The following is a 14,603-nucleotide window of genomic DNA, read 5'->3' as shown; positions in this document are numbered from 1 at the left end:
ATATTTATCACCAATATCTTTCCCAATAATGACAGATTCCACAATGTACAGAGGGCACAGATTTAATAAATGGACAGTGGATGCGCCACAACCAAATATAACTCTTGACCTCTACAAATTATTCATAAAAAAAGAAATTCATTCTTCAACTCCCAGACGCACCAATCGCGGTCTCCTAATTAACCCATTGGCTAGTAGAGTCCTTGAACCATAGTTTGATGTGATCCTTTCATTTGGTGAGTCTGGACATAACAATATTCTTGTTTAACCTTACCAAGCAGATGCTTAAAGTGTGCTAATCAAGGCAAACATTTGCCTCCTTTGAGCTTTTATAATATTGATTAGAACATTGTTAAGTATGGTTCTCTGATGACTGGTCCTGAGATGGACTCATATCATTGATGATGTTTGAGCCACAGAAGAGGCAAAAACTCATATCCTCAAATCTTGTCATGTCATATCATTTGACCAAGCAAGAGAGGATGAAGCAGTGAGTAATTCTAGCAGTTGTCTATAAAATAGTCTTGATTGCACTACATTTCCCCATAGAGGCCTCTAGCACACCAAAATAAATTTCAATGCGAATTGAGAGCGCACACCCAACATTGAACCTGTCCACACTAATCAAAGCTATGATTTCTTCAGGCAGATCAATTTTTGATGTATTTCTGTGGTGCAGCCAGTTGCCCTTCTTAATACATTTTAAAACCCAGATAACCAATGTTATCAAGTTGCAGAAGGTGAAAAATCTTGAATTTGCCTAGAATGTTGTTTGGCTTTGAGAACCTTGCCTTTAAGGCTGACATTAAACATAATGCCCATATACCTCATTTGCTGTGGAATACAAAAAATAAGACTACTACATAATATTGACCTGTTAACTAGCTTGGACACTGAAAGCGCTTCAATCATTTCCCAGTTAACTTTGTATCTGGAGAAATGATAGATGTCCTCAATCAGAGACATGAGGCTAAGGATAGACCTCACGAGGTCTGAGATAGAAGGATATCTTCTGCTTGTAGCATAATGTTCTGTGACCCTATAAGAGTCAGTATGCCCTTCACAGCTTCAGATTGGTGTATCTTGGCAGCCAGAGGTTCCAGTTTCAAAATAAACGTCAAGGAGGACAGTGAACACTCCTGTCTCAAGCCGCTTCTACTAAAAAAAGCCTCAGAAAGGAGGTCATTGCAATTAAGTTGCACATAGGGTTCTTTATAAAACCATTAGATCTTGTCAAGGAAAGATGCTCCCAGTCTTGCCTTTCCAGGGTCCTAAAAAGGTAGCTCCATAAACAGAGTCTATTAAATGATCTAACGATTAAACAAAGACAATAGGTCTGCTTTATATATGTTGATGTGCTGACACCTTGGTAAAAGCAATAGGGCTGTTTTTTTTATATTTTGGTCTTACGACCCTTTGACAAAGTCAGAGGGTCTGGATTACATAAAATTACCCCCTTTATATTCTGGCATCACATAGTCAGCTGTGTGCGCCAGAAGGGGTTGGGTGCAGCCTCTGCGCCCCATCTCATGCCGCACATGCCGAAGGCAGCATGCAGCATGAGGTTGGGCAACAGCAGGGGGCTGAGAATCCTGTTGTCTGACAATATAGCTGGAGTAGAATTTTGAAAAGATGAGTACAGCACATTCGATCTCACGAAGGACATTAGTAGCTTTCAGAGAGAGCAATGTCTGTGCCCTTGTATAATCACTCATGTATCCTTTAAGAGTGATTGGTATATATGTAATAGCAACAAGAGGGAAGGGGGAATGTATCCAGTAGTTAATGACACCCAATGAGGTCAAGTTTATCTATCATAGATCGGATACTTCTGCTGAGGTGTTCGAGATAAAGAGAAGGTGGGCAAGTTGCATAATCTGCTGACAGTTTCATTTGTCCACTGATAAGAGATTATGCCACAAAGGGCACGTGGTGTGGTCAGTCAGTCAGTCAGAAAAACTTTATTCGGTTTTTGCTTTCAAACCATAAAAGTTGCATTGACATAAAACAGTTTCAAAAAGTGCACCAATTAAGATAGCAACCAATACGACAATAATATTACATGTAATGAATAAGTAGAAAAAGCCTGAGGAAATGCTCTTTACACATCCATATAACTCCTAGATTTGACAGTGGCTTTTAAAAACCCTACTATAAAAAATATACAGTCCTCTTTCAATAATTGAAGGTACACCAGGGCCGGTCGAGTCTGTCTAAAATTCATTCTTTTTAAAATAGGAACCAGAAAGCGTTTACGCGGAATTACATATATTTTACATAAAAACAGGAAGTGCAACGTGTCCTGCAGAGATTGTCCATCGCAGCCGCAGGGCACTATATCTTGACCTCTATTAAAACCCTTGGGTCTGGCGAGCAAAAGATGAAAAAGGTTCAACCGGAACCTGGTTAACAAAAATTTTTCATGTGTGGAAAGAGACCCCATGAGATAGGGTTCCGTCATGGGGGTTGTTTTGAGCATTATATACGTCCGCACACTAGGTGCCGATTACGATCCGGTAAAAACCGGGTACGAACCATCGGTCGGAGCGTATTCTCCGTCCGACACGTACCCGGTTGTAAAACATTACAAACATGGAATTACGATTCGCACGGAAACACCATTTCCGTACGAATCGTAAAAAACACCGACCGACGAAAATATGCATACGAATGTGATCCGGGAATGCTGCGACGTGACGTCGGGACGCTTCCAGGCAGCGTTTCACGACCCAGGAAGTACGATTCGAACCGACAGCAGTCCGGACGGCAATATTTTTACGGCACCCAAAAAGTGCCGGAAATGCGAAGTACGGCGCGAAACGACCAGAGTAGGTGGCCCGGTAAGCGCCGTACCCCCCCCAACCCCCGCATGTACACGCCGTACCCCCCCCAGCCCCCGCATGTACGCGCCGGGGGGGTTCGACACGTTCAGTTCGACACGTACTCGGCTGTACATACACGGGGGGTACGGCGCGTACATGCAGGGGCTGGGGGGGGTACGGCGCGTACATGCGGGGGCTGGGGGGGTACGTCGCATACATGCGGGGGCTGGGGGGGTACGGCGCGTACATGCGGGGGCTGGGGGGGTACGGCGCGTACATGCGGGGGCTGGGGGGGGTACGGCGTGTACATGCGGGGGCTGGGGGGGGTACGGCGCGTACATGCGGGGGCTGGGGGGGGTACGGCGCATACATGCGGGGGCTGGGGGGGTACGGGGCGTACCGGGCACCTGTTTGGACGTCTCCATGGTTGCTATAGGAGTTCGGTGCGGACGGTCTTTTAACCATACGGTTGTACATTCGGACGCCCGGGACGGATCGTGATTCCCCGGTCGGACTTCGCTTTTCACGTTTGTACGGTAAATCGTCCGAGGACGTGTTGGACACTTTTTCCGACCCGAGGACGTGTGGGGAATTATTCCCAATGCGACTCATATGGGCTTTTTACCATGCGAATCGTGATTGCCAGTTTGTACGGCACTTGTACGATTCGTACGGTAAAAAGACCGGATACGAGTCGTACGGGAATTGTTTTTACCGGATCGTAATTGGCACCTCGGTTTCAGCACCTCCTTAGCTTCCCTTTCCATTTTCCTCAGTGAAAAAAAGGCTAATTTGGTTGATTCCACATCTTTCTTTGTAATGACATCAGGGTTGGCAAATAAGTCCCCCCGCCCTAACTCATCAAGACTTTTTTAATATATCTCAGCCAAAAAATACGAGCCGAGTTGTCCAGAGTCATGCATTCTCTTAGGATCAGGTGGGTGAGAGGAAGATATTTGTTTAACCAACATTTGAGCCAGAAAATCAGAGGTCGCAGGGCAAGTGCATCACTTAAATAGGGAACCCCCAGTTCCTCGTGAACCGCTAAATTGGATGTGCCACGAGGAACACATAGTAAGTGTTTCAAAAAATCATTCTCCGCTATCTGTAAGGTTTCCGCAATAGTGTATCCCCAAATTTCACTGCCATATGTGGCTATGGCCAGGCTTTTGGCCTGATACACTTGCAACATAGCTCCTGTTGACTTCTTCCCTATTTTGGATGCAAAGTTAAAAATTGCTGAATTAACCCTGGCCAGATCCCCTTTTTTCTTCTGTAATAGGGGGCCCCATTTGAGCTGGTCATCAAAGAGGACCCCTAAATAGGAAAATACATTTGTGCGGGGGATCTTGGCATCACCTACACTAAACTGGAAGTTCTTTTTCCCCAATTGCCCCACTTGCATGACATACGACTTGGAATTGTTGATTGTCAGTCATGAATCTGGAAAAGGCAGTTAAAAGCGATTGCAGACCCAGTTCAGTCCTGGATATGAGGACGGCATCGTACGCATATAACAGGACGGGAATCCCTCGCCGTCCTACACTAGGGTAATCAACTCCCGTTGCCCTAAGTATACTGTCCAGTTCATTAATATAAAAATTAAATAAAAAAGGGGCCAGAATACAGCCCTGCCGGACACCCTTTTTGATATTAAAATCCCTTGTGACCTGCAGATCCTGTGAGAACCTGACATTATCTTTCGTTGACATGTGCAGATCCTCCAGAAAATTGACATTACTGTTCTCCACTCCCATTGTCCTCATGGACTGCCATAGCTTGTTCCTGTTGACACAGTCAAAGGCAGATGACAAGTCCATGAAGGCAAGGTGAATTGTCCCGGCACGAGCAACAATATATTTACTCAGTATCATAAATAAATTAAGACACTGAGCAACGGTGGAACGACCCGATCGAAAACCATACTGGACTTCCGACAGAATCTTATTGTCCTCCGCCCAAGTTGATAGTCTCTGTAAAAGGACTCGTCCCACCACTTTAACCACTGAGCCAATAAGCGATATTGGTCTATAGCAGTGGGTACTATTTCTATCGCCCTTTTTAAAAACAGGAACTATGGTAGAGGTTGCCCAAGACTGGGGACAGCCATTCTTTGCTGCAGCATTAAAAACTGCCACCAGTATCGGCGCCCAGAAGGAGGGGTCTGACTTAAATAGGTCTGGGGGGGATCCCGTCAGGACCAGGCGCTTTGCCAGCCGATAATCCTATGATACCTTCCAGGATCTCACCCTTCTCAAATGTTAATTCAGGGTCCTTCCTATCCTGGGAGTTTCTGCAACTAAGTTCAGACGGGCAATCAAACATAGTTTTAAAATGAAGTACCCACTCCTCCTCAGTGATGTGTGAACCAAGCCCCCCCCCCTTCATGGTCAAACAGGGGCCTGTTCACAACACTCAAAAACCTCGAGCTATTTCGGAGGGTGCTGGAATCAATCAATTCCTTCCACACTTCTTCCTTCAGTGCTCCCCTCCTCTTGGCAAGGCCTACCTTATATTCCCTGTGACAGTTGGAGACTTCTGATTGAATTCTAGGTTTTGATGACAGGACTTCCATCAGCCTCTTGGCTGCTTTAGAGCAATGAGAGTCAAACCATCTAGGACCAGACAAGGTTTGACCTCTGGCTGGAGCGCATAATCGTTCAGCCACTTTTTGTGAAATAGAGTCGAATGCACCAAGGATAACTTTTGGAAGAGACCACTCCATTGTACATACAGACAGTTCATCAGCACATACTATTTTAACCTTGTTATAAAATATTTCTGGGGATATCTGAGTATTCTTGTTAAACAGCCACCACGATGGGGTACCCCATGGCCATCCATGGTCATGTCCCCATAGAAAGGTGGGCTATAAAAATAGCCCAAGGGTAAGGCCTTAATGACAGAACCCGCTAAAGGGGTGAGACTACAGTCCCCAGACAAAATACGGCCTGCGGTAAAAGGGTTATCAAAATTTACGTGAGCTCCCAATCCAGCTAACCCTGCGTGCCATAAGTATATTTTTAGATACATGATCGCCCAAGGTGGTATTATATGTGAACCAATGATTTATTTTATTTACCAACTGCTCATAATCTTCACTCTTCCCATTTGGGAGAACAGGGACATTCCCCAAAATCACAACATATGGAGTGGATCCAGGTGGGAGATCAATAGTTGGAAGAGTCAACATCTGAAGGGCCCTTCCCTCAGATCACTCATCCCTCTGAGGCATAAGGGACTCTATTCTTAGAGACGGCTGCTGTGCGGAAGCTGAAATATCTACATTAGTGGACCTTAAACCATTAAAACTATTCTTATCTGGTGCCTCTCTGTTTGCTATTTGTCTCACACACGGGTCTACCCCTGCTCCTTTCTGCCCAGCTTGTTCCCCTTCCTTGAATATTTGGGCTTTGGGCTTATTTGTACTTTCTGATGGAAAGACCGACGGATTATAAACCATCGACCTTTCTAATTTAGATAGCCTGTCTTCTACTAAACTTATTTTTTGAAAAATGGGATCTAATAAGGTAGATAGGATGGTTTCCAGCCTGCCCCAAAAGTCCCCCTCCAACGTACTGTCAATTAATGGCCCTGCCCTATTCTGATTCGGGGAATTAAAATTGCCCTCACCAGCAACACTTATAGGATCAACTAGCTCTTTCCTCCCAAATGTCCCCTTTACGGATTTATTTGATTTCGTTGTTCCCCGGTTCTTCCTTATTACAACAGGGGCTTCAATAATGCAGTTAGATTTTATTTTTGCTTTCTGCCCTCTAGTTCTCGAGCAGGTGGGCAAGTTGCATAATCTGCTGACAGTTTCATTTGTCCACTGATAAGAGATTATGCCACAAAGGGCACGTGGTGTGGTCAGAATGCAAGCATCTCTGTTGATGAAAATTAATAATCCTACAGTAGGATTGGGCAAAATAGGCATGAATGAAGCCCAACTTGGCTCCGCTGGTATGTCACTTGTTCTGCTATAAAAACTAGAAGTTTGTAATTGCTCCGGATTTGCATGCTTTTTAACAAAATGAACTTGGTCCTCCTTAAAGGTTTTCTAAATAGTAATTCTACAAGAGACGTGGTTAACTGAACACTTGGACTCTGACTATATTATTATACATTGCTGGCTGTACTATTCTCAAAAGTGTAAAATGCATGATAGGGTGTCCTTTCACTCCTCTTTATCAATAAGCCATGGGACTATGAGCTCTGTACTCAAAGAACCCTCTAGCGTTATCTCTTTCTCTACCTGTTTGGGAGGGAGCGGAGTCTAAAGGGGTCTTAGTTAACGCATGGCTCCTGCCAGATGGGTCGTATTTGAAAATGGCGTCGTAGGTATTTAAGTCCTAAGGCAAGTTGTTAGTAGAGTGTCCTGGCCATGCTGTTTTGCTGACAGGGGACCTGAATGAACATATATCCACTCAGATGTACTATGAAGCAGATGCAATGACAAGAGATTAATTCTGGTGACAGCCTCCCTACAACGCCATAGTCTAAAAAAGACAACAGATGGAAAGCTAATCTTTTGTGTGTTAATCAGGTAAACCACACAGTTGTGCATTTTAGGCAGGTAGGTGATAGTTTAGGGATGCCAACTCGATGCTTTGAGTCTGCGGCTTCTACTGTAGATTATATCGTTGTCAGTTATTTTAGGAAGATTCTCTTACAATCCCTGTGGGTGCTTCCTACTGCTGTAAGTGACTAGTGTATATTTCCCATGGACTTTGGCAGGGCCCTCAGGAATGCTAATCTTCTCCCCCATATAGTCTGTACTTCTATGGTATGGAAGCATTGAAGACTAAAGTGGGTGCCATTTACTTGACCTACTGTGCATTAGTGCCTTGGTGGCATAATGACTGGCTTCCTACACATAAGCAGAACACTTATGTCCCTCGAAGCATTCGACCAAGTTGTCGGCATAGACAGGAAGGTACCTAGTAGGAAAAAAATGAAAAAGCTGTATTGGTGAAAGGCATCAAGAATTTTCTGGAGGCACAGGTCTCAACGATTTTCATTAAGCACCAAACAACCCGAATAGTCAGGGAGTGCTCAGAGGAGGAACAGTTTAAAAATTGAAGAAATTAATACATTATTGAAATTCAACAAACCTTTGGGGCATACTGACAGAATCCCTTGGCAAAAAGGATCCCCAGTTACCAGCAATAACATCAAATACATGGGTGTCTTAATTTTCAAATCTATACAAATGATACAGTTTGGCAAGTTCTTCGATAGGCAGCTGCTTACTATTGGTACAGACTATTGGGGTCATGTAGAGATTGGCAGAAATCGGCGATGCTCATGTCCTGCCAAACTCGCAGTACCCTGACTCTGCTTAGACTCTGAGAATTACTTTGTTACGGACATTGGAGTCTCGTCTGCTAGTAAACTCTGCACTAATGACCCATACACCACAGGGCCATCAGGTCATAGTTGTTCCACCCTTTATAGGGTGGGACAACTATCATTATAGTTCCCTGCATTGCATGGCAGTCCTGTGTAGGGAAATAACACAGTGCCCCCCACACATAAGAGCCCTTCATTGATTGTATTGAGAAAACAAACTCCTGTTTTTGTAGTTTATTTGCTTAATGCAAAAATAATTTGATGAGCAGGCAGGGTGCAGATCTTTAGTGCTGTGCTGGGAGGTGGCAGAGAGACACTCCCTTCACAGGACAGAAATCTCCACCAGGCAGGAATATGTCTCTGAATAGGGCCAACAGGGTTCTGGCACCTGGATGGACGGGCCCCCAAACTTAAAGGACCCCTAAGAAGGAAGCCACCCTAATGAGTACTCAGTAGCCTACAGTGGCAGAGGTGGCACACGTAATAATGAAAAGTAATGATCCATGTGCCCATGCCTAGATGGGTCATCATCTTCAAAGCTGAGCAAAAATTGGTGGTTTTGCAAAAGTTGTTTACAATTTGTAGTTAGGAAAAGCAAATTCCAATATCCACGAAAAGCAATCTTTTTACTTCTATATATAAAAATGAGTTATTAAGTAACTCATTTAGATACTGCCCAACAGCTCCGCTAGATGCACCAGTAAAATTCTGGGCAAAATATCTTCACATTATTTACAACTCATGGGCCAAGCAAAACAACCTGGCTCTTGGGGAACAACATATCTTTAGAGCCCTGTGTTCCACTGTGGATAATTGTTTGGCCCTAAGCCTTTTCCCACAACATTAAACCAAGTCAACAGGTCTATGTAACATTCATTGGATATTTATTTTAATATAGATTGACCTGCAGTCTGGAAAAAGATTGGAAAATTCTGGATACCAACTAATCACACATTACTTTCCTAAATTAAATTCCAGTGCCAAATGGGCTAAAGTAAGAATGGCCCTTCTGCAACAGTCCTGTCTTCCTACATATTGCAAAATAAAGATGGCCCTTTCAGATGTGCATTCTTTCTTCCATGCTTTGGAGACTCATACGCTGATGACCTGTTAATAGTGAACTTGTCTCCACTTGACTTGTAGAGAAAATTGTATTGGTATCAGCTCTATGGAGAGAAGCTCAATATAAAGATCAATACAACTGAAACTGAAATGATTATCATAGCAAAGAGTGGTCATTCACAGAAGCTTACTTGGATGCTGTACAACCAACCACTGGAAATAGTTCAGAGTAAAAATGGTTAGGTCTGGCCTTCAGTGCCAGTATCTCATCCCTGTTCCATAGACATGAGCAGAAGTCCACAGTCATTGCCTTAGCTAAGCGAGTGGCTGCTTTTTTGTGATCATGTACTAAGCAACAGTAATTCACTTGAGAAAAATGTATCAGGCAATATTTCTGTATATTTCTGGAGAGTCTTAACTCATGCATTACATCGGGGTGGAACTCTAAGATGGCCGCAGCCTTAGAGAGCTCCATTAGCCGCAACCACTATACAACATGATTCTGGAGCCCGTGCTTCCTCCTCGGCCTGATGATGCCAGTCAGCACACTTTGAGAGTGGCATGCTCCTGGGATCCCCTCTCCGGGCTTCCTGCCTGGCCCGAATCCATCGTACCCTGATCGTGGACTGCAGCTATAGGGCATGTGACGCAGCCTGATAATCGAGTACGCAGCTGCGCTGCAGCACAGGAAAGTAGCATGCTGCAGACGTGCTTTGCCATGATCCGGGCCGGACTATAGATGCTGCTGCCTGAGATTGTGCAATGGGGTGGCCCAGAGAAAATTAGAAGGTGGCCACCAGTGGAAGAGGAAGCATGTATGAGTGGAGAGGTTGGAGGACAGTGACGCCTGGCAGTGAGCCAATACAAGGCGCAAATCCATGACCAATAATAGCTAGACTGTTAAACTATAAAGATAGCGATTCAGCCTTAAGAAAGCCTGGGCATTGGATACACTACATTATGAAGGGTCCGAACTCTCCCTGTATCCTGATTTTACTCGGGAGGTGCAGGAGGCGAGATGTTTATTTGTACATGCAGAAAAGAGACTCCGAGAGCTCAACATAGATTGTAGTATGCTCTGGCCAGCTAAGTTATGGGTGATGTCGGAGGGTAAAGCACTCTATTTCACAAACCCTAAGTTAATTCTATAGTTCATCAAGAAGAAGGGACAGGCCAACAGTTGACGCAGTTCCCCAAGGGGGCTCATGGAGGAGGAAGCAACACACAAGACTCAGAGAAACAATTATCTTATCTGGGGCTCACAATGTTCATTGTGATCCCTGGTGGTGACAGTGGTGTATTAGTTAAATATCCAGAGTCATAGGTATAGAACAATAGGAGCACCCTAGTTACCTCACCCAAATATTTCTGTGTGGCTGGAGCTGCGTGGAAGCTTGGGTGCCAGCAACATCCACCCCAATGTGTGATCCACTCATTGTTATGTCCCATGGGTTGTTGTTTTGTTTGGGAGGGCAGTCTGGGGAGGGGCGCGTGAGGCTCATGGGAATTATGAATGTTGGGGAATTGCATAGTGTAGGAGAGTTCTGGGGGGGTTCCTTATTGGGTAGTTTAACCAGGGGAAAACATATAAATATTCCTGAGACCAGGTATGATTGGCACAGTATGCCTATTAGACAACATTTGCAGACGTAGATCAAAACCTAGAGGGACAAGGGATTGGTGGTTCCCTAAGATATATCACTTGGAATGTCAGAGGCCTAAAAAACAGTAGAAAGATACAGAAAGTTGTTACATATCTAAAGAGACATAGAGTAGATGTGGCCATTTTACCGTAAACCCATCTCAAACCTGGTAACAATATTCTGACCCAACGAAGAATGCAGGGCCAGTGTTAGTCGGGGCTCAGGCATCACACTCGAGCTGTGTGCAGACCCAAGAAGCAGATACGTCCTAGCCTGTTGTTGCAAAGATGACCTAGCTTTTCTGCTGGTGGGAGTGTATGGCCCAAATCATGATGACTCTCAGTTCTACTACTCCCTTGCAGCGTGGCTGAGCCAATGGGCTAAGCTGCCACAAATCTGGGGAGGAGATTTTAATTGCATTTTAAATCCTGATCCCGATCGATCCACGGCGCCCCCTAGAAAACCCTCTGGGGCAGCGTGCGTCTACTTAGCTATAATGGCTTGGGAGATTTAACTAGATGTATGGAGGTACAGATCCACTACAGGGATGGGTTACACACATTATCCTTCGGTACATGACATACATACCCGTATAGACTTTTGGTTGATCACTAGGGGTTTGTACAAACAGGTTCAACGTTGTGAACCCCTCTCGAGGACTTATTCTGATCCTTCCCCAGTGTTGATGGTTTTGATATATCAGGCCCGCAAAATACCTGCTTCCACTTGGTGCTTCCTGCCCTACTCGTTGCTAGATTCAGTCTTTAGGGTTTAAATCGTGCAGGCCATAGAGGAGTTTTTTCTGCATAATGGGGGTGCAGTTGCTAATTTTGCCATGGTATGAGAAGCATTCAAAGTTTACATACGAGGGGTGACAATTTCCAAACATGCGGAGTCCTCCGCTCTTTAAGGGGCCGGCTGACAGGGCTAGAAAAAGAGATAGGCAGTATGGAGAAGGCATTTTTTAGGGCACGCATGATCTTAGTATCTTGGTGGACATAAAGAAAAGTTAGAAGAATTTAATGAGACAGCGAATGAGGATATCAAACACATGGGCATATACACCATAGTGCGTCTATATGGGGAACATGATCGCCCAGGTACTGACTTAGCAGGATTTTAAGACCTAAGAGAGTACAACTCAAACACTTAAGTTGTTTCTTTATCCGTCTAGTACTGCTATAATTGGATTATGTTATCTTTTACAGCCCTCTGAGATGTTCCAGGTACATGCTTGATGTAATTTAAATTGTGTTACGTATTGTTTATTTGTTAAGATTAAGAATCAGAAATTAATATTGACAGAAATTCCTTATTGCGTGTCTTATTCCATGATAGACTGCGGCAGTTTGTTTTTTACTACAACGTAATATGTTGCAGTACAAAAATATTCTGAAGTGAATTCCGAGACATTTATTTCAGGAATATAATGCATAATATTCTGTGTCGGTACAGACAATCACAGCTTGTGCCCTTGGCAATGGAAACATAACTCCCTACAATGCAGTTCTGATGCAGTGCTGATATCCATGCGGATCACAACAATTATCACAATCGTTATGTGGCTGGCTGCTTTTAATTCATGATACTTTTTATGATTCACATAAATATGGAATTTTAATATTAATATATTGCAATGTGTATTTTACCTTCTATACAGAGTCCAAGCTGAAGTTGATGAGGTTATTGGATGTAAAAGAGATCTTGATTATGAAGACCTTGGCAAGATGCAGTATTTGTCACAGGTAATCAGTGGCCATAATGTCCAATAACAATGTCAGTCATTTTAGTTGAAATTCATATTAATCCTCGATGGGCTGTGTGTTTTTTAATGTAGTAGTTTCATTTTGAAATGTCCCTGGATATATTCTACTGCCACTTCTTTACTCAAAGGGGCTCAGAGTCCACTACTTCACCCTCTCACATTGAAATTAAAGCACTGGTGCTGTTCTGTGCTGCACGAATAGCGTATGGGTAGCTTAGTGCTTGTCTTTCTTTTCAAATAAAATACATGTTGCAAAAATGATGTGCCAGATACTTGTGGGTTGGAAACAACTGGCTGAATCATAAAGGGGGCGGGATACATGGTCTGGAACTCAAATGTGGTAGCCATCTACAAATCTGACAACTTGTAGTAAGATTAGTAGCATAAAAGTAAATTCTGAGCTGACTTAACCTGACCTCAGATCAGTGTATACAATAATTGTGGCCTTAGAAATAGATAATTTTACAGTGTTGTTTTAACCCTATGTTCTTTTTATTGCGTATTTATGCAGGTTCTTAAGGAAACACTTCGCATATACCCTACAGCTCCTGGTACTACACGCGTGTTGGAAAAGGACACATTAATAGAAGGGATCAAAATTCCAGCTGAGGTTTCATTAATTGTAAGTTCAGTAGCTAATTTAGCAACTATTAGCATGATGAGGAAAATTTGGTTATACAATTACTGGACAGCATCTCAGTGTAAAGGCCGAGAGAAATGAACTATGGATGGATGCTGATAGATCATGGTGCCAAATCACCCATCAGTGTGACCTTATCAGACCCAATCAGGCATATTTCCAAGTGTGAACTGCTGAAATAGCAAATTCATGCATGGAACTGCTCAGAATATACGGAGAGTTGAAAGTGGCTCCTCAGTCAGCCCCCTTTCCCGCCCCTTTCCAAAAACTCTGCAAAAAGCTGTTGTATTACTTCTTTGAGATTAATATCCTTCAATCTTACATTGCCCTTATAACCTCACTGCTGGACTATGCCAATGGTCTGTACTGGGGTTTCCCAGCATACCAACTTTAAAAAATCCAGCTGGTGCAGAAAGCTGAAGCCCGGCTCTTACTAAATCTCCAGAAAAACAATCACATTTGTCAGCACATTAAAAAACTGCACTCGCTGCAAGTCAGTGAGAGAGCTCAATTCAGGGTGCTGGTCCATATACCCTTCTATCAGTCAGGTACCCATTACCTGGCCAGTAGACTCACACACTACCTTCCAGTAAGAACTCTGCATTCCTCAGATGCTCTGTTGGCTGTTATGCAAAAAACTAGAAGGAAGAAATGGGGCGACACCTCTTTCTTGGCTCTCGCCACCTCTGGCTGGAATGCTCTTTCCCTCTATCTTTAGGCCACTAAAGATGAAGGTTCCTTCAAACATAGCCTTAAAACATTGTTGTTCAATCTGCCTTTCTAATAATCTCTCCTGACTAATGGTCAATGAACCTTAGTGCCGGACACTCATTTGAGTAGATGGGTGCTCTACAAAAAACCATGATTGATTGATAGACTATCCAAGTGTTGGGGCACCTGAAACAAGCTGAGCTGATCAGGAGGAAACCGCAGCAGACACAGAGATTACAGATGCACAGAAGGAAGGTATAAATGTTCCAAGTTTAAGTGGGGGAAGCTTTATTAGGATGCCCCAAAAACAACACCCACCCGAGTCGACCGGGCGGAAAAGGGTTTAATATGGTGGCGGTGTCTACTAGACACCGCCATCCATATCAGGATGTAGACGGGGGCAGCCTTCGCCGCCCCGGAAAGGCATACAGATTTTGAGGTTGGGGACCCGTTGTGGGCACCCAGGATGTTGGGGGGTGGGGCGGGCACATTGGGGGTACCTATGGTACCCCCCTGCATGCGCATGCACAACATGACAGGCACTGCGCGGTGCCTGCCACGTTGTGCATGCACATGCTCAACATGCATTTCTGACATTGCGGAGGGTG

General features: G+C 44.1%; 1 protein-coding gene across 2 annotated transcripts in view; it reads left to right on the top strand.

Moving 5' to 3' along the window:
- LOC146799013 (cholesterol 24-hydroxylase-like) overlaps positions 1-14,603 on the top strand; it is a 223,506-nt gene that overhangs the window by 149,596 nt on the left and 59,307 nt on the right. For both annotated transcript variants that reach the window (XM_085626409.1, XM_085626408.1), the window contains exons 11-12: positions 12,540-12,624; positions 13,156-13,266. In XM_085626409.1, the coding sequence (XP_085482535.1) occupies positions 12,540-12,624; positions 13,156-13,266 (196 nt within the window). The remainder of the gene's footprint in view (positions 1-12,539; positions 12,625-13,155; positions 13,267-14,603) is intronic.

Source organism: Triturus cristatus, chromosome 9 (genome assembly GCF_964204655.1).
Source record: "Triturus cristatus chromosome 9, aTriCri1.1, whole genome shotgun sequence".
In the NCBI taxonomy this organism is placed as follows: domain Eukaryota; kingdom Metazoa; phylum Chordata; class Amphibia; order Caudata; family Salamandridae; genus Triturus; species Triturus cristatus.
Note: the sequence above shows the minus strand (reverse complement) of the source record. Positions and strands in the feature narration are given on the sequence as shown.